General features: G+C 26.1%; 1 protein-coding gene across 1 annotated transcript in view; it reads left to right on the top strand.

Annotated features, from left to right (window-relative positions):
- LOC105620046 (fatty acyl-CoA reductase 1-like) overlaps positions 1-3,485 on the top strand; it is a 7,835-nt gene extending 4,350 nt beyond the window's left edge. Inside the window, exons 5-8 of the mRNA XM_012201556.1 lie at positions 363-665; positions 2,680-2,964; positions 3,046-3,303; positions 3,389-3,485. Coding sequence (XP_012056946.1) covers positions 363-665; positions 2,680-2,964; positions 3,046-3,303; positions 3,389-3,485 — 943 coding nt within the window. The remainder of the gene's footprint in view (positions 1-362; positions 666-2,679; positions 2,965-3,045; positions 3,304-3,388) is intronic.
- Positions 3,486-20,022: the final 16,537 nt, after the last annotated feature.

Below are 20,022 nucleotides of genomic sequence, written 5' to 3'. Positions count from 1 at the left end.
GATTTCTTTTTACTTACACCTAATATATGTATATATACAGAATATTCCTATAACTCTTAATTAATATTTCTAGGTAGTAAATAAAGAATGGAAGTTTAGTAAGTAAAGTTACTTTTCCTAATTTATATATATAATAATATTGTATTATATATATATATATATATATATATATTTTTTTATATAGGTTTATATATCTACGAGAAAGAGAGAAAGAAAGAAACAACTATCTATCCATATAAACATATATAATATAAGATAAAGATTAACAAATATATATGTAGATAGTAATTTTTAAATCAAAGATACATGAGAAAATTTTTTTATATTACGTTATATTGTGTATAATATGTGGATAAATATAGATTAATAGACGACTGGCCGAATTCATATGCATATACAAAGGCGATCGCTGAAGACACTATTCGACAATACAGCATAGGAATTCCAGTTTGCATTGTACGACCATCAATTATAATATCAACTGCTGATGAACCAGTGAGCGGCTGGATCAACAACATATATGGAGCAGTCGGTGTTGTCGTGGGTAGTGCCATAGGTTTATTACGTACTTTGCATTGTGATCCTAATAAAGTAGCAGACATAGTGCCCGCTGATTATGTTATTTCGCATCTCATAGTTGCGGGTTGGGATACCGCCAAAAGAAGGTAAGTTTCGCACTTGAACAATAATAATAAGAATAATTTTTAAATTACATAATTATATTCCTCGAATTTGTATCTTCATAAAAAATCATTTAATTATGATAACTTTAAGTACAAATTAATTTAAAATATTGTAGACCCGCAATCAGTCAAGGAAATTTCGGAGCGAATACTAATTAGGATTAAAGTTAAAGAGTACATACAGTGCATATATTATTAAAGCAGATACATGATTGGTCTATTAATTTTTACAACTTTGCTATTTTTATCGCATAATTAGTTTTTTGTAATTAAATTCTAAAAGTTATTATAAAGTGTAATAAAATTTAAATTTATAATTCTTATCCATACTTTTAATTATTGTTTATAAAAAATTACTTCAAAACCTATAAAATAATTTTATAAAATAAATTATAATGATATAATATTATGAAAGCTGTTTTTTTTTAACAGAAGATACACAATTATTTGTAAACAAAATAAATAAGTACTGCTTTCAAATTAATTTTAAACATATCGGAGTCTTCAATGAGTAAAATTATATATATATTTATCATTAATAATTATATAAACAAAAATTATTCTTGTAATCAACTTTTGTTTAGTTTTTATTAAATTATCATGATATACATAACTTATGTATAATAATTGCTTTCGATTATCATAAATTTGAGATGAGTGTTGCGATTCATTCAGTCGAAGTATATATACCTGTAAATATATATATATATATATATATCTGTTTTCTTCGTTCTCTATAAATCAACAACATGCATTGTCACGATTTCTCCGCAAGGAGCTTATGAAATAAGTCTGTAATGAGAGAATCGAATATCGAAAAAATCTATTATTGTGACATAGTTATTCATGACATATAATGATTACATATATGAAACAGCATATAATGATTAATAAGATACAGAAAAAGAGATTATAATTAAAAAAAATATATAAAATTTAAATCTAATTGCATATATAAATAAATTATATACTTAAGTCCTTCTTAAAAATAAATATCGTATACAGTCAGAACCGTATTTATAAAAATTTACACTCTTCGAGTACCGCAATATAATGTTCCTCTTTTCCCTAATTAATCTTGTTGTATGTCGCTGATTCACAAATATGAGACTACTATCAATAATATCTTATTAATGATATTATCAATAATATTTTATTAATAATATTATCAATAATATCTTAATAATGATAAATGCATTAATATATTATCATTATGTTAATTATGTTATTGATGTCGTGTTAAAGCTCCTAAATATTCATCTCAATATTGAATTGTGATGTTAGAAAAGAGAAATATGTCATAAGCAACACGTTGATTTTTCTGCATTCTATTTGTAAATAAAGACAATTTGGATAAAACGGAATAATGAGATCGATAAAATACTACGTGTCATTTCTCACTTATGACAATTCAATACAGCTGAGTATTCAAGAACTTTAATGCAGCAGCCTTATAAGTACATATATTGTTAACAACAATTACTACTTTTTGTTTTGATTTTAAAAAATTGCATAACAAACGTAATTTAAATTATCTAATTTCTTAAATTCATTTTTTAAGCTGTAGTGCCTTAGAGCTTTAATTTAAAAAATTTACTTTTAATTTTAGATAAATACGCTACATGTACAGGGTATCAATTATGAAACTCCCTAGGATAGAAAGTGAAAGGTGAAAATTTTAAGTTAATGGAGAAATTTTTCATTTTTCACTTTTCATCCTAGGAAAAAAGTTTCATGATTAATATCAAGAACTTCAGCAATTGTTAAATCGAATTAGAAAATAAAATGTTGGAAATATTTCTAAGGATTTATATAATTTTATAAGATTTAACACTTCATTTTCTATAACTTTTATATCAATATTAATCTAAATAACAAAATAAGACTAATGCATATGAGATACTTTATCATTTACAATTATATTATATATTTTATATATTATATATTATTATGTATAGTTTATATATATTATACATTATATATTTATTTTTGTTAGAAATACTTTGTTGAGCATCGAGAATGCAAATCCGGATATTCCAGAAACTGAGAGAGTGCCGATTTACAATTACGTGTCGATATGCCAAAATCCCATTACTTGGAAGAAATTTATGAAATTAAATGAACTGTATGGCATGCAGGTACCAAGCACACATGTTCTTTGGTATTACATGTTTTTTCTAAACAAATATAAATTTATGCACGATATGTATGTGATAATTCTACATATGATACCCGCTGTTATAGTCGACACTATGCTCTTTCTTATTGGCCGAAAACCTATGTAAGAAATTTACTTAAAAGCATAATAAAACATTATTGTGAATATTTTAGCAGGATTTTAAATAGAGTTGTAAACTTTTAGGCTATTAAAGGCATATAAGAAGATAAACCGTTTTAGCTCTATAATAGCATACTTTTCGTCGCAAGAATGGCGATTCAGCAATGACGCTGTTGTAAAGCTCTGGAATCGTGTGACTCCAGCTGATCGCCAGATTTTCAATTTCAATATGAATAACTTGGAGTGGGAATTATATCTCAAGAATATGATACCTGGTTTGCGCTTATATTTAATTAAAGATCCGATGGAAACCTTAGAGAAAGGACGTGAGAAATATAGGAGGCGAGTAATTTTCATTCCATATTTATCTAAAAGCTATTGTTTTTTGTTTCGTAAAACCATATTTACAATGATTCTTTTCTTTCAGATTAAAGGTCTACCATTATTCTTTGTTAACGGTTATTACGGTTTTATTAGTATGGAGTGTCATAAGCTTAGTAAATCGTATGATGTCTTTCTTGTAATTTAATAAATTGTATGTTATCTTGCATTAAAATAAATATCTTTAGTTTGTGGAAATAAATTATGGTAATAAGATTAATATGATTAATAGTGAGAAATGTTTGCATTACTACCTTCTACGTTAGTCTCTTGCATGTATGTTATATTCTTATTTCAACCTAGAAAGAATCAGAGCTCTACATACGAGCTCTTTTTTATTCATGCATACATGAATAATATCGCTAATTATCTGCATAAAAATATAATAAATATCCTTCGTGTTATTTTTACTCACAAAAATTATAATTATTTCGTGTACATTTTCTTATATGAGTTGAGTTTTAGATAATAAAAAATATGTATAATATAAATATAAATATAAAAATATAAATATAAATATAAATATAAAATATAAATATAAATATAAATAAATATAAATATAAAAAATATGTATAATATAATATAAATATAAATAAACATGTACGTTATAAATATAATTCTATATAAATTAACTATATTCTTAATAAACTGAAGAACATAATGTTTCATATAAAACATGATAACGTTATATTACTTAATGACATATAATCATTTTTCATCGTCATATTTCATATCAAAAATATGACTATGATCAAAAATATACTTAATATTATTCTCTCTTGTTTGTTTAAATAAATATTTATATTTTATTTTATTTAATATATAATATTTATAATTATGATACGCGTTTTGTTCAGATAAAAAAAATTTTGTTCAAAAAAAAGTACACTAGTGCTTTTTTTGTCTATTAAATTATTTTATTTATAACAATTATAATTTTATTAGAAAACTTTTTTTAAAAAAACGAGCAAATATAGTTAACTAGTAGAAATTCCTCTTTAATTAGAATCATATAACGCTAATGTTTCGACTTACAAAGTCTTCATAAGTGATAATAAAGAAAACGCATTTCTGTAACCTCATCCAATGTCAACGGACTAACATAAATACATATTAAAAATTATATAAATACATATTAAAATCGCTCTATGCTAATCTTATTATGCTAATCTATATGCTAATCTTATTTAATTATTCCTGCGTTAAGATCTCTCTCTGGATTTGACATTGAATAGGGTTACAGAAATATATTTTTTTTTATTATCACTGATGAAGATTTTGTAAGTCGAAACGTTTACACGAGTCTACTTTTCTATATTTATTCACGCAGACTGAAATAATGTGTAGTAGAATGCACACAAAACGAAATTTGTTTAGTTGTAATAACTTTAATTCTAATTTTATTATATTTACTTTTGGCATGAAAATTGCTCTTTTGTCGAAACAACGATCGACATAACTTATAGATTTATTGAAGCGCGTTCGAAACTTGAATTTTTGAGACATTGTAAAAATTATAATGTCATTCTAACTCATTTAAATTACATTGATAACAAAAAGTTAAATCTACATCATTATAGATCCATTAGAAGATATGACAGAAATACGCAGATCTTAAAAAGGAAATTATTAATCATTGAGATTTTTGAGCTTTAGAGATATCAATTTTTTGCAGAAAAGAGTATCCTGTATCACTTGGAATTTAACAAATTCATTACCTGACTACATTTAACATCCTTAAACGTTATGATAATTCATTTCACAATTGCAAAATTAGATTATTCCTAAAACATAAAAAGAAAATTTCATTAGTTGATACATAAGAATAATTTTTATAATTCCAGGAAAATCAAACCAATACAATTTTCTTGTATTTTAAATAACAATGAAGAAACAAAAATAGTAAAATTTAGTCCATTTTAATGTTATTGAATCGAATGAGTCTCTTGTTAATATTAACATTGGATAAATTTAATGTTGATTCTGTAAATCCATTAGACTAGACAAACAAAAAATGGTTCATTAATTTAACTGGCAGAGATATCCCACCGATGGTCTCTGATTTATTACAAATGGATAGTAAATTTAGCCTTCCAGATCTCCTTCCAGATTCTCATAATAAGGCACGATAAAAGAATTCCTTAAAAATATTGAAAGTTGTTCATTTCGAAATAAAATTGATTATCGAATCAAAATTAGGAATATAGCTACCTCAGAAAAATGTTAAAATTTTCATTGGTTTCTTCATAACAGTCCACAGTGAGGAATAAAAAATGAAAATTAACAAGATGATTAAATGGTGTAAAAATGATGTAAAAAGAATAATGATGTGATTTTCGCACGTGCTGACAAAGGCAATGTAACGGTGGCCATGGAATTGTCTTTTTACAATCAGAAAATGCATGAATTCTAATATTGAAAGTGAAAATATAATATTTAAAAACACGATTATATTTCCTTATATTAGAGCGATCACGAATAAGATTCAATATAATAGACAAATCAAAAACGATAACAGGGTATCGATGTCTCTATAAATTAGACAAATTTATAAAGACATACAAAGATAAAATCAACATCTAGATAATAACAATATAATCTATAAAATTAACTGCAATGATTGTGATGTCTCTTATGTCGGACAAACAAAAAGACAGCTCCGAACTAAAGTTACCGAAAGAGCACTGTAATAATATAATTAGATCAATCTGAACACTCAGTAGTCACAAAACATATTATTAGCTCCAATCGTAGCTTTGACTGGGAAGATGTTGAAATTTTAGATTATAAGAAAAGAAACATTTCCGAAAATTTGTTTCATAATCCGAAATGATTTACATTTCAAAGGGGCAAAATAATGGTATAAATTTAATGAAAGATACTGAGTTATTAGATCTTATTTATCATATTTGACGATATACGTGAGCATTAACTGTTAACATTTAGAACATACTTGTTTATTTCGTGACACATCGATATACTTTATGACCTATAATATTCAGTCCATTCCATATCATCTGACAATCAACAGCATTCTATTGTACACGAGGACTCAGTTTGAAATTGATTCAATTGAGTATTCTATATAAATTAACGTAAGTGAAATATAAATTCTCATCAATACTAAATAAAATACATAATTTTTTAATTTGAAATTGACATTTAATTGTACAGAATAGTAGGATAGTCATTGAAAAGATCCTTATTCAGAATGACATTTTATAAATTATTGACTAAGCTGATTCTCGATAACAACCGATGAATTAGTCTATTATAGTTTTACAATTAAGGACTTTCAAACTTCTGACTTGATATTTAGTTTAATCCATAAGATCTTAACGCAGAAATAACTAAATAAGATTAGCATAAAGTGATAATTTTTAATATGTATTTATGTTCGTTGACATTGAATGGGATTACAGAAATGCGTTTTCTTTATTATCACTGATGAAGATTTTGTAAGTCGAAACGTTATGATTGTAATTAAAGAGTAATTTCTACTAGTTAACTATATTGCTCGTTTCTTAAAAAAGCCTTGACATTCTAATTTATAGCGTTGCATTTACACGAGCCTACTTTTCTATAATTATAATTTTCTATAATTATAATTTTATCTTATAAATATAAATATAATATTTATAAATATAAATTTTGAGAAAAGCTACTTTAATGACTACTTCAACTATGTTATTTAGCAAATTTATAATAATGTTTAACATTACATATTATAATAAAAGTCATTAATTTTATTCAAAAGAATATCCGATAATAATAGCGCTTGATTTAGTGTTGAGATATTATCGTAATCAGGTATTCGTTTAATAATGTAAATGTTAATGATGAGAATTTTTCCACAATATATTATACAAGTAAAAAGAATTACAAAAACATATTATAATCAATTATTTCTTTTATAAGTGAAAGGAAATAATACCAAACTGATTTTTTTTCTGCAAAATATTAAATCAGTCTTTTAACAAAAATGAAGGAAAATGCGAATTATTACGTATTTAATAATAATGGTTTCATAATGAATCAATATGAAATTTACATGTATAATAAATCACAATGTATAAATCATTTTAATTTTCCATAACTAATTTTAAATTAATTATACAAGTTAAATTATCAAGCTTATTTTGCAATTATTAATATACAAGAAAAGAATATTTTCTACATGGACAAATTAATTTTAATGAAATATCTAAAAATTTTGTAAAATATAAATTTGAAAATAATTTTTGTTGGACTCAAAATAATTATGTAGAATTCTCAATTTGCTAGAAGTTAAAATGTTAATATTTTATGTAACGTTATTCATCACACTTGAGTTTCCTATATAATAATAATTTTAATGGCCCAATAAAATTATATTTTTTCAAATCTGTATCTATAAGCTAAATTTTTAAAAACTCATCAAAATCATTCTTTCCGTGCTTAAAAATAAATAATTTTCTTTTTAAACATAATCAGTTTGAAATTTGAATGCTAATGAGTAGAGAAGTTAGAAAAGAAATTCAGATACCTACCGGAGAAAGTAAGCTTGTAGTACCAATCATTAATCTTATAACATATTCATTAATCATATTGAGATGCCTCCTATGTCAAGTAGACAGGATTTTAAAAACAAGAATCTCGGAACATTGTAATGATATCCGAAGGAAGATCATCATTCTGTTATTATCAAATGATTGGATCTAAACCATGATTTTGATTGGGAAAGCACAGAAATTGTTGATCAGGAGCGTTTTTGTACAAACGTTTCGGAAATGCTATATTTAGTTGCAAAAAAATAAATCTTAATTTACAATCTGACACCGAATTTTTACATCACCTATACATCTCGATTCTCAATAATTTATATTGATTTAAACTACGCGCCATTTTTGTTGTTATTATTTTTAAGTAACAGTCTGACATATGTTGATAATATTATCCGTTTTACTTATTAGTTTGTACACTATGTATTATCTTTGACTCATTTAAATGTTGATCATATAATAATATTCGGAACGGTTGTAGTGAAATATAGTGAATCGCTAAATATGAATAATTTGCAAATCTCTTTCGACTTTGATTGATTTTTAATTCACGTCTTTCATAGTTATATAGGGTAAGTGCATATTAATTTTTCTTTATAATAAATAATTGATAACATTTTTGATATCTGCACAGATTTTTCTGTGATTATTCATTGCCATTGCCAATAAGGAGATTGAATTGCTACTCTATCGTCTCGCCATGAAGAAATGAGAATTTTACAACGTACATACATCAGATATACTGATGATGATCCGGAAGTAGGCCGAAACGTTTGTTTATGCACAATCAATTATACTATAGTTTTTCGACAATAAACGATTTTTATTTTTGCACTAACAACCACGCAAAAAACTCTTATTAATCTTTATTTTAGTACATATACATAATAAATATATTACAATGTAATGTACATGTTAAAGATAAATATTTCATAATTTCTTACGTCAAATCTATTTCCGAAAGTTTTCTTCCTATTTTCAGTACATTTCATTGCAAAAGCCTTTTTTATCCCTAATATATTAAAAAGAGAGAGAAAAAAACAAGTTAGAGTTATTAAACATAGTATATAAGATTTCTTGTAACGATTGTGAAATGAGTTATATTGATCAGACAAAAAAAATTAAGTACGAGATACGAATATATCTTTAATATTAAGAAAAAACTGATACTTCTACTGTTATAATCGATTATCAATTTTAATCACAATTAGATGGAAAATTTTAGGTAATCTTTGTACAACAAAAATTAGTGTCTGAAATGATATCAAAAGACAGAAACGAGATCTTAATAAACAAAAGAGATTGAATCTTTGAATCTTACTTACATATTATACAATCTCTCTTTTTTAACTACTTTTTCTCTCTTTTTATTTTCTTTCCCCACTTCTTCCTTCCTCTATTTTATTTCCCTTTCTCTCTTATGTTTCCCTTCTTCTCTAGTTCATCATATCAATTTTTTTGCTTTAAATGTCGTTTTATATTGTTTCTGAACATCGAAGAGAAATGACCCTATTTTCACTCTTATCGTATTATTTAAGAATAGACGACTTTTAATATATTTTATTGAGATACATTTATAAGGTATTTATTCTCATTTAATTTGGCTGCTACTTAAATTAATTTAAATATTTACCTATTACAAAAAAAGTAAATAGTAAAAAGAAATCCATTATTTTTGCATGAAATTGAATGGAAAAATAATGGATTTCTTTTTACTACACCTAATATAATGTAAAAATGTAATAGAAATAAGTAATTAGTAATATAATGTAATAAGAAAAATATACACTAAGAAGCAAATAATAGAAATAAATAATATAATGTAACAAGAAATATACACTAAAACCTATTAATAGGAATTAAAGTTGTGCGATGTATAATCATACATTATAAATATTTAAATTAATTTAAATAATATTGACGTTAATACTGCGATTGAGAGCGAAGTATAATTTTTATGTATTTTCTCTTTGTAATAATTTTACTTATTTTTATTAACATTGATAATGATCCAATAGGGATCGAAACGTTTGTTTTTATTCTGTTTATTATCGGTAAATTAAAGTTTTTCTTTAAATGATTATTGACATGTTTATTTACTAAATTTTAATCTCAATTTTAATTTATAGAGATTAATTTTAGGCTTATAGTCTTTTTCCTTTTCGCTTTTTAATTTTATTGAGCCTTATTATTATTATAGTTTTTTTAGTTATTTTAGGATAGTCTTTTCTTTAGAGCATTTTTTTTAATTTCACAGAGCATATTTTAGCCGCTTAAAAAGAGATTTTTATAGCATAATTTTGGTTGCTCTACTAATGAATTTTCATCATTTTCTTTAGAGAATATGGAATAGTATTTTTTAAATTAACGTTACTGCGATATATATGCACATGAAGACTTTAAACAAGGACTATAAGTTGTCAAATAAGAGCTGAAATATAATTTATTAGGTTGTTCAAAAAGTCATTGCGTTTTTTGCAACAGGAAAAAACGTTGTCCACGTTTATTTGTATGCGAGCGTGATGAATGTCAAATATTTACGCGCATTTTGTTGTTGACATTCAACCTAAAAATAAAAAGAAAAGTTGACGCGATTCGGTCGAGTTTTGTGCTTGCAATTGTGGTTCGAACATGGAGAATTTTGAAGAGCATATTCGCTATATTCCGTTTATTACTTCAAAAAAGGGAAGAAAGCAATTGAAGCAAAAGTTGCGTCGAGTTATGGCAGAAATGTCGTCAAAAAATGTCAGTGCCAGAACTGATTCGCCCGATTCCGTGATTTTTCAGTCAAAGACGCTCATCGCTCTGGTAGGCCTTCCAAGATTGACAACAATGAAATGAAAGCATTGATGCAAGCAAATAAGCATTCAATGGTTCGGGAGCTTGCTACCGCTCTAAAAGTGTCCGTTGGAAGTGTTCATGACTATTTGAAATCGCTAGGCTTCGTAAAGAAACTCTGTTTAAATACCACATGAGTTGAAAGAAATCTGACGAATCGCATGAGCGTCTGCGATCAACTCATCAAACGAAGAAAACGATCTGCTTTTGAAGCGTATGATCACGGGTAACGAAAAATGGATTGTTTACAACAATGTCAGCCGAAAAAGAAGTTGAAGTAGGCGAGGTGAAGCACCGGAAAGGCAAGCAAAGGCGGAGATCCACCAAAAAAAGTAATGCTGTCAATGTGGTGGGATTGGAAGGGACCAGTCTTCTATGAATCTTCTACTTCCAAAAAACAAAATGATTAATTTCGATGTCTACTGTGAGCAGCTGTAAAAATTAGGTGATGCCATTGCACAGAAACGCCCCGAGCTAATCAATCATAAGGATGTGGTGTTTCACCACGACAATGCGAGACCACACACAAGTTTGATCAGTCGGCAAAAATTGTTGCAACATAGTTGGGATGTGTTACCACATTCATCATATAGCCCAGACCTTGCACTATCAGACTTCCATCTCTTTCGCTCCTTGAATGGTAAAACGACCTTGGGCCATCAGACTTCCATCTCTTTCACTCCTTGAATGGTAAAAAACGTTTGCTTCTGAAGATTTCATCAAATAGCACCTAGACAAGTTTCTCTCAGAGAAGAATGGGAAATTTTATGAACGTGGTATTATGAAGTTGCCCAGGAGATGACAGAAGGTCATCAAACAAAACGGCCAATATATCATTGATTAATGTTCATTATGTATATTAAATAAACACACCTGAAAATCAAATGAAAAAAACGCAATTACTTTTTGAACAACCCAATATAACATATAATCGCAAATAAGCTGGTAATGTGTGGAATATTTTCTATAATCAATCTAATAATATAAATAAAAAGGCACAGATTCTTGCATAACGCATGACACATAATGCGTAAGAAATTTAATCAGAATTCATTAGAAAGGAAGGAAACGAAGGACTTTGATTGATATATTATTTTCATTATGTATGACATGCGTTATATAAAGTCTGTGTTTCCCGTTTAAATTATTAATATGGAACCTTCGATGTATTCCATATTACATATTTATCTACATGTCTTCATATGACAGCGTCTTTTCGTAGTAATAAACTTAAGTTAGAAATTGCAATTTATGCATAATATTGTTCATGCAACATTATTAAAAGCGTCTATGTAATATAAGCATTAATATATTTATCTTCACCTTTTGTGAAAACACTTTTTAAAAGGGGCTGCCGAATCTCTTAACGCAACGAAAATAAATTAATGTTTACTGTAATGAAACGTTTTATCAGTTTGAGATTGATTTTATCTCATTGCTTATTATGACACGTTTAATAGTAATTGCAACAATTTTCAACAATTGCCTCTAGATTGCAATGTTTCGTTTAGAATATAAAGCTATTCCGCTATTAGCAACCTGTTCCACATTAAATTTTCTGCTTTTATCCTACGTATATTTATCATTTAGCATTTACTGTTAATTATATTATTTAATTATATTTTATTTGTAAAAGTATTATATTACACGTATTTTGTATGTAGCAAATCATAAACATATGTACATAATACATGTGTGAATTTATTCTTGTTCTCTTTTTATTTCCTGAATATTTTATTATTCCAGAGAACATTGAGATGTCTTATAAAACATTATAAAGATGTCCTACAATTCATTTTTTGCAAGTATCAGAATAATGTCTATACAACATCTTTAAAATGTCTTATCAGACATCTCGATGTTCTCTGGGATAATAAAATATTCATTGATTTATGACATCTTAAAGACATTATCATCAGACATTAAAATATTTTACAGACTTGTCCCTTATGATGTTTTACAGAATTATCTTTAGGACATATTTTAGATTTACAAACATTGTTCTTATGACGTCTTACAAACATTCTTAAGATTTACTTTAAATATTTGTCTAAAAAATAATAAAAATAAAAATAAAAATTATTAATACGAAATGTGACAAGATGAAGTATACGAAGCAGAAGTTGGAATTATCTAATAAATCGGTGAATGATATCGTACTTATAATAATATATATTTTTAGCAACGGTCTATAATTGTGATAGATAATAGATCATTATTGAAAGTATATGTTAAGTCATTCATATATCGTAAAATGGATATCATTCATATACCGGTTTATCAAATAATTTTAACTATTGCTTCGTATTCTTTCTCGTGTCAACGCGTTTCCGGACAGCTTCGTATAATTGTGTAGTTGTAGAACATTATAATATAATACAAAATATTAGAACGCCAAATTAATTGACAATAATTTTATAAGTTACATATTATATTCAGTTTGACTATGTTATGCATTCGATATATAAATAAAATTTGCAATAATGGAAATTATTATGCTCCAAAACTTGAATAATTTTCTGACATTCGAAAATATTTAAAAGATGTCTTTTGGAAAAATACAAACGTCTAGTTCAAAAATCTTTTGAAAATCTTTCAGATTCTCTGGAATAATTCTTATATAACTTGCATATTTAATAAGACCTTACAGTATATGTATAATAACGTAAAAAATATGTTTGCAAATGTGAAGTCTTTGATATATTTATCATTGAAGGATTTATTGCAATAATATTGCAATAATGGGTTAATACACATTTTATAACATGGAAAAAATTAACTTTAAAATTAAAATGATAGGAAAATAGTGGACTAATCTACATTTGGTGAAAATATATCCATTGTTGATCTATTGTTGCAGTAAATCCTCCAATTGTATTTTTTTTGTATAATATCATAACGTAATAAGCTATTGTATTAGGCTATTGTATTGTACCTTTTTAGTTTAGCCATGATTATCGTTGATATCTGTAACAAAAGTAACGGAACATATTTTTAGAAATGATTATTCTATTGAAAGAAGAAAATTATTCAAATAAAATGAAAAATATTAAAAATATTAAAAATATGAAAAGTATTTTTGATTTAAATATTTCAGCTAATAGCTTGTGTTAAGCGTTTTTATACAAGGCAAGTAATATTCGTTATGTCAAAGATCAAATTCATACGCAATTCCATTAGTACACTATATTACAGTTATTTTTTATAGAGTTCACTTTTTGACATCATATCCGGCATTTAATATAATCATGATGATATTGACTTGGTAAATAATCATGACGTATCGTAATTATTAGTACATTATTCGACATAACATCACATTGCATTTTAATGAATTATGGAAATCTAAAATAGCTATATTATGCATTCGATGATATTAATATTGATATATTTCTTCATTTCCTCTACCTAACTAAAAAAAACCTACCTAATGTAGGCGTACTATCTGGAATAGCATTAGCATTTGCTAGTAATCCCTTTAGGATTACTAGGACCATCCGTCATAATAGCGAAAATTCTTATGCAAGATTTGTGACGTGCCAAGATTGATTGAGATGAATCTATATCCATGATGAATGAATTACACACATTATGGAAAGACTCTCGTAATGCAACTTCGTCAACTTAATACAACAGCTCATTACGATATTATACAGAAAAATGTATTAAAGAGTTTATTGCAACAATAGATCTATATTTTCACCAAACGAAGATTAATCCATTGTTTTCCTATCACTTTAAATTTTAAGTTAATTTTTTCCATTTTACAAAATGTTATGTAATGTATTAGATTTATTCTTCTCTTTCTTTCTTTCTTTCATATTTAATTGAATATTTATGTTAAATGTTTATTAAGAGAATTTTTCAATATAAATTATAAATAGAAAAACAATTATTAAAGAAAATATTTATTCAAACATTTTATAAATATACGAAACATGTTGATTTTGCATTTAACATAACATAATGTATTCAATCGTGTATTGACAATAATATAAATGAGAAAAATTTAAATTATTCAAATTTGTTTAATATATTAGACATTTGAATAAAAGTGTACGCGAGGAAGTTTCCTAGAAGTTATTATACAATATATGTTCTATATTATGTATGACGTACAATTATACGTATACATGCAAATTTCCAGAGGAAATTTCCTGAATCTCTGATAAATATGCTTTTTATTTAAATGTAATTTAGCTGTAGGTTAACTCGAATGAAAGATTTATCGCTCTCATGTATAATATATATTATTGGCTTTAAAAAGTATATATTTGTTGATTTACATACAATTGAATATTATTATTAATTATTAAATAAAATAATCGAAATCTATAGCTTATCTAAATTTTGTGATTTTTTTTTCTAAGTCCTTTGCTAAATTCAAAATGAAGATTGATAGTCAGATCGAAAACATTTATATTTATCAACAAAATATGAAACATTTTCAAATATTTATATAGATAAATTAATTTAATTTTAAGAAAATAGCATTTAGATCATATTAGATACACGTGTGTACATTATGTACATATGTTTTTTAGTATTCTTTTAAAATGGAGATTTACATTATCTCCATTACATTATGGAGAGATTTACATTATCGACTGTAATATATTTATCGATAAGTGATATGTATTACATAATAACTCCCTAGATAACTTACTTGTCCACAAAAGGAACATAAAACATCTTACAGATGTCTTGAAGCATAATATTTTTAACATATGATGATTGAAAGATATTTTGGTCATCTCCAGGACATCTTATGCCAGCATTTTGAACATATTGTTCTCTTATTAATAAATATATTACAGTTGATAATGTAAATAGCTGTATGTGCTCGGAAGGAAGAAATTTTCCAAAAAGTATGAAAGACATCTAGGAGATGTCATTTGAAAAGAATTTTTATAATTCACCGATTGATGCAACAATAGAATTAAAAGTCATATGTGAACACGTAAATTTTTTAAAATAGTAATATATTAATTGTTACAAATCATTTAAGTATTATAATATATATTATACGATATAGGTATCTGCCGCGGATTAATTACCAACAAGCTATATCGATTGTAAACAATGTTGGATAACATACAAATTATACATTATTTATTTTTCACGAAAGATAGATGGCAACAGTAACTTACTTTTCAAGCTACATTCTTTGAAAAAACTTCCATGATATACATTTCTTTATAATATATATATATACATATATACATATATTTTATAAACAGTATATTTATTTTTAAAATTGTTCTTGAATCAATTAAACGCTTGTAATTTTGTATATGCAACTGTTAATCCATATTACATATTAATCGTATTAATGTTAGGTTATATACTATTTCTATTTTATTTTTACACTTATCAAATTAAAAAAAAAATTAAATAGAAATATATTTTAGACAAAGGCACAAATCAGTACTATAGTAGAGTAGACCGAGACGAATTTTGAGACAGTTAAACGATTTAATTTAATTTAATTTTTAACAAATTAATAAATAAAAAATGAGCTCTCCAGATAATAAAACAATCATAAATCAGAAATTTCCGGGCAATTCAGATAATAGCGCAGAAGTTGGTGCGTTTTATATCTTTTACAATAGTATATTTCAATTCTTACATAAAATATCAATCGAATGTTTCAGCTTAGTTCGAGCCATCTTCAGCGGTGAAATAATTGCATAATGTTATTGGTAAATTATGCGATGTAATAAATCGAAGAGTGCAAGAAGTAGAGTTTCTCAATTCCAAATTTTTCCAAGAGCGTAACTATTAGAAAGCTATACAGCTAAATGATCGCTATATGATAAAAAAGAATTAGCGCAAGATAGTAGTGAAGAGGAAAGTGAATCTTGATAAGACTTATCTACTGCACTCCACACTGCTTGACTCCACACTGTAAGACATTATAATAATGTGTCAGAACGTAAATTTAAAAAAAATCATTCGATACCATTATGGACTTCAATATCAAACAACATTCGATCAAAAATGAGTATTGAAAACATTATATTGAGTGTGAAGGAAAGTCATAAAATAAAATAAACATTTAAGACACTTGAGTCATGAATATACATTATAAAGATAGTCAGAAATATGGTAATCTATATTATATACATATTCAAAAGTCATAAATTAAAAAATTATAATGATGTACTGTGTTTTTGACAAATCACCAATTAATTTGTCAAGAAATTAAAATTGAAGTCAACATAATCTATTCTTTCATAAAAACCTTATTAATAAAAAGTAATGTGATTTCAGAACTTATTAAGAATGCTTAAGTAACTATGATGCAAAAATTCAGTGTCATTTTGTGTATCATCATTCTCTTGTATTGAGCTTGATGTTAAACATTTCCGACACTAATCTTTTCCCCAAATATCTTTCATTATCTAATATTTTGGTGTTATCAAAATCATATTCAAATTGTAATCTGTGTTCCGAAACTGACAGATTTCCAGGTTTTTTGTTAATTATTAGGTGTTCCTTAATCCTAGTATTCAACTTTCTCCCAGTCTATCCTAGGACGTAGAATGCATTGCAATTTTTACAATCTATCTTGTACACTACATTTCTCTTTGTTTATGTTCAATTAATTATGTTCAAGTGAATCTTTTTGAGCCTTAATATAAGAAATATAGGTAACTCTTATCAAAGTTCACTTTCCTCTTCACTACTGTCTTAGGCTAATTCTTTTTTATTCTATAGCTTCATTATTTAGCTTTCTGACAGTTACGCTCTTAAATTTGGAATTGAAAGACTCTACTGAATTAGTCTTAATTATTACTGCTACTGAATTAGTCTTAATTATTACTGAATTAGTCTTAATTATATCAGGTGATTTTGCGTAATCATTGTAGCAGAATTTTAATAAAAGAAGAAAAAAATCATTGAAATTGAATACTTTCAATTAGATTTAATTAATGCCCCGGTTCTATAATTCCCAACAGTTCGTTATTATTATGTTATTTTAGGCAGCTTTTTTATTGTATAAATTATTGACAAGAAATTTATTAATTTTTGATACTGCATTTGATAACAGCATTTTTATAAGAATATTAATAATCTAATGTTAATGAGAATTTTAAACCTGCAAATAATTTGTTTTTTTATAAATTTGCATAGAAATATTTAAGCACTAGATCTGTTTTAATTAAGCAAGAGAAAACAGAATTTCTTTTATTTAATTAGATTTCTCATCGGTCTATTTCAAATTGTAATTGTTTCTATGATATTTATTTATAACCTGTATTTGATAAGATGTAATCAGCGAAGATGTAAAACTAGAAGCGTGTGTCGATCTGATGCTCGAAGAGAATCCCACGTTCGATCACAGGAAATCACGAGTGCACGCATAGAGAGAAGAACCTCTTAAAATTCTCACGAATCGTTATCGAGCTGTTTAACGTTGGCACGTTACGCGAGTCGCACGTTTACCGTAATTTCAGCGCCGATCTCAACACGCTCCTGTCTCATCACGCGCAAACAACAAGGCAGAATTCACGTCAATGGTACAAAAATTCGTTCACTTACCTGTTATATTCGGTTCACCACGAGTCGGTGTGTCACGATCGCACATGCGAATAATGTGAATCACTTCGGGCGATCCTCTCTCGCGTATAATACTGCACTTTGCACGACAACCCTTGGTTTATAGACATTCTCACGCATCTAATAAATCGACACTACGCTGCAGGGTTCTTATGAGAAGCGAACGTTGTAGCAGCATTAGGATTTCAATTCACCAACATCTCGAATTCTCAGACGCAATTTATACACTGGAAGAAAAATCTGTTTGTATAAATTGAAAATCTAGTAGATTCAACCAATATATATATCGTTGAAAAAATGAGCAAATCAAAATTCTTTTAGAAATGATTAGAACGATTCTTTTCTGTTAAATGTATAATACTAGAATTTTTTAATAATAATACTAAATTTATTTAGTTAAATCAATATCAACTTTTTAGTAAAAAGAACATCTAATAAATAAATTAGAACACTGAGAAAAATTCTGATTGAAAATATATGAATCGGAAGATTCTGATCATATTTTTAGTCACAATCCTGATTATCTCAACTAAATTCAACCTTGTTTCAACTATAATAAATTTAAAAAATTCTGATGCGTTCATTTTTTAATCAGAATTTCAGTTAATACAACTACACTGTTAAAAATAAAATATTAATTTTAACATGTTTGAATATCTCAGAAAATCCACTATGTATATGTTTTTAAAATTAACATGTTATTTTTAACAGTATAGATTTCTTTTTCAATGAAATTTTATGGATTCAATAAAAAATATATTAACTAAATTTCTTTAAGTTTAGTTAAGTTTATTATAAATAGCTTCAGATGTAAAATATCAAGTCTAATTATTACAACAGAAATTTTGTTTGATTTTACCAAAATGTATTCTACAATATATGTTTCATTGATATATATTGATATATTCATAGATAATAAAAAAATTTTATTCAATGTATGAAAATTGAATTATCGAAGCATAATTCGATGAATTTTGATGCCCTTCTAAATCTTTTCATCATGTTCTTCATGATTTGTATTAATTTTAATTATGTTTTTGAGGAAAATCTGTAAACGATTTGGAAAATTTTATATAGGATATTATCGAAATTACACAAAGAATGAGGTTTGTTTTGTTTGACATAATCTGCATTTAAGTAATGATTATATTAATTTATGGATAATAATAAATGGATAAAAATTAAGAATTTCTAAACAATCTCTGTATTATTTTTTATGTATTTTATTTATTAAATCTTTCTAAGCAAGTGTTTGGTTCTACTCAATCTTTCAGTTTTAGTCAAACAAATTTATTTCTTTTGAATAATACGAAAAGAAATTATAATGAAATGATACTTATTATCAGATAAAGTTTATTATTATTATTTTAATTTTATTATTTTAATATATTATTAAAAGTTTATTATCATTTAACGATTTTTATTGTTCTGTCGTCTTTTCAATAAATTTAACTTTTATATTGAGAGAATTCTTTGAACAATTTATGCACTTTGAAAAGCGTCTATTCCCTCGAGCCCTTTTATTTATATTTGTAATGATGATTTAATAACATTGCGAAGCAAGGTGTAATGCCGAGAGGATTGTCTAATGCATCTCTATGTAAGCAAGCAGGAAAGAATTCAGGCCGCTCGATGACTAACAATACATACATACCTCAAGCGAGAAAGCATAAGAGGAACGGTATGGTGAATCGGTCATACTTCGAGTTTCTTGGAACGGCAATTATCGAAGATAGTT

This window comes from Atta cephalotes (assembly GCF_000143395.1).
Source record: "Atta cephalotes unplaced genomic scaffold scaffold00024, whole genome shotgun sequence".
Classification (NCBI taxonomy): Eukaryota; Metazoa; Arthropoda; class Insecta; order Hymenoptera; family Formicidae; genus Atta; species Atta cephalotes.
Note: the sequence above shows the minus strand (reverse complement) of the source record. Positions and strands in the feature narration are given on the sequence as shown.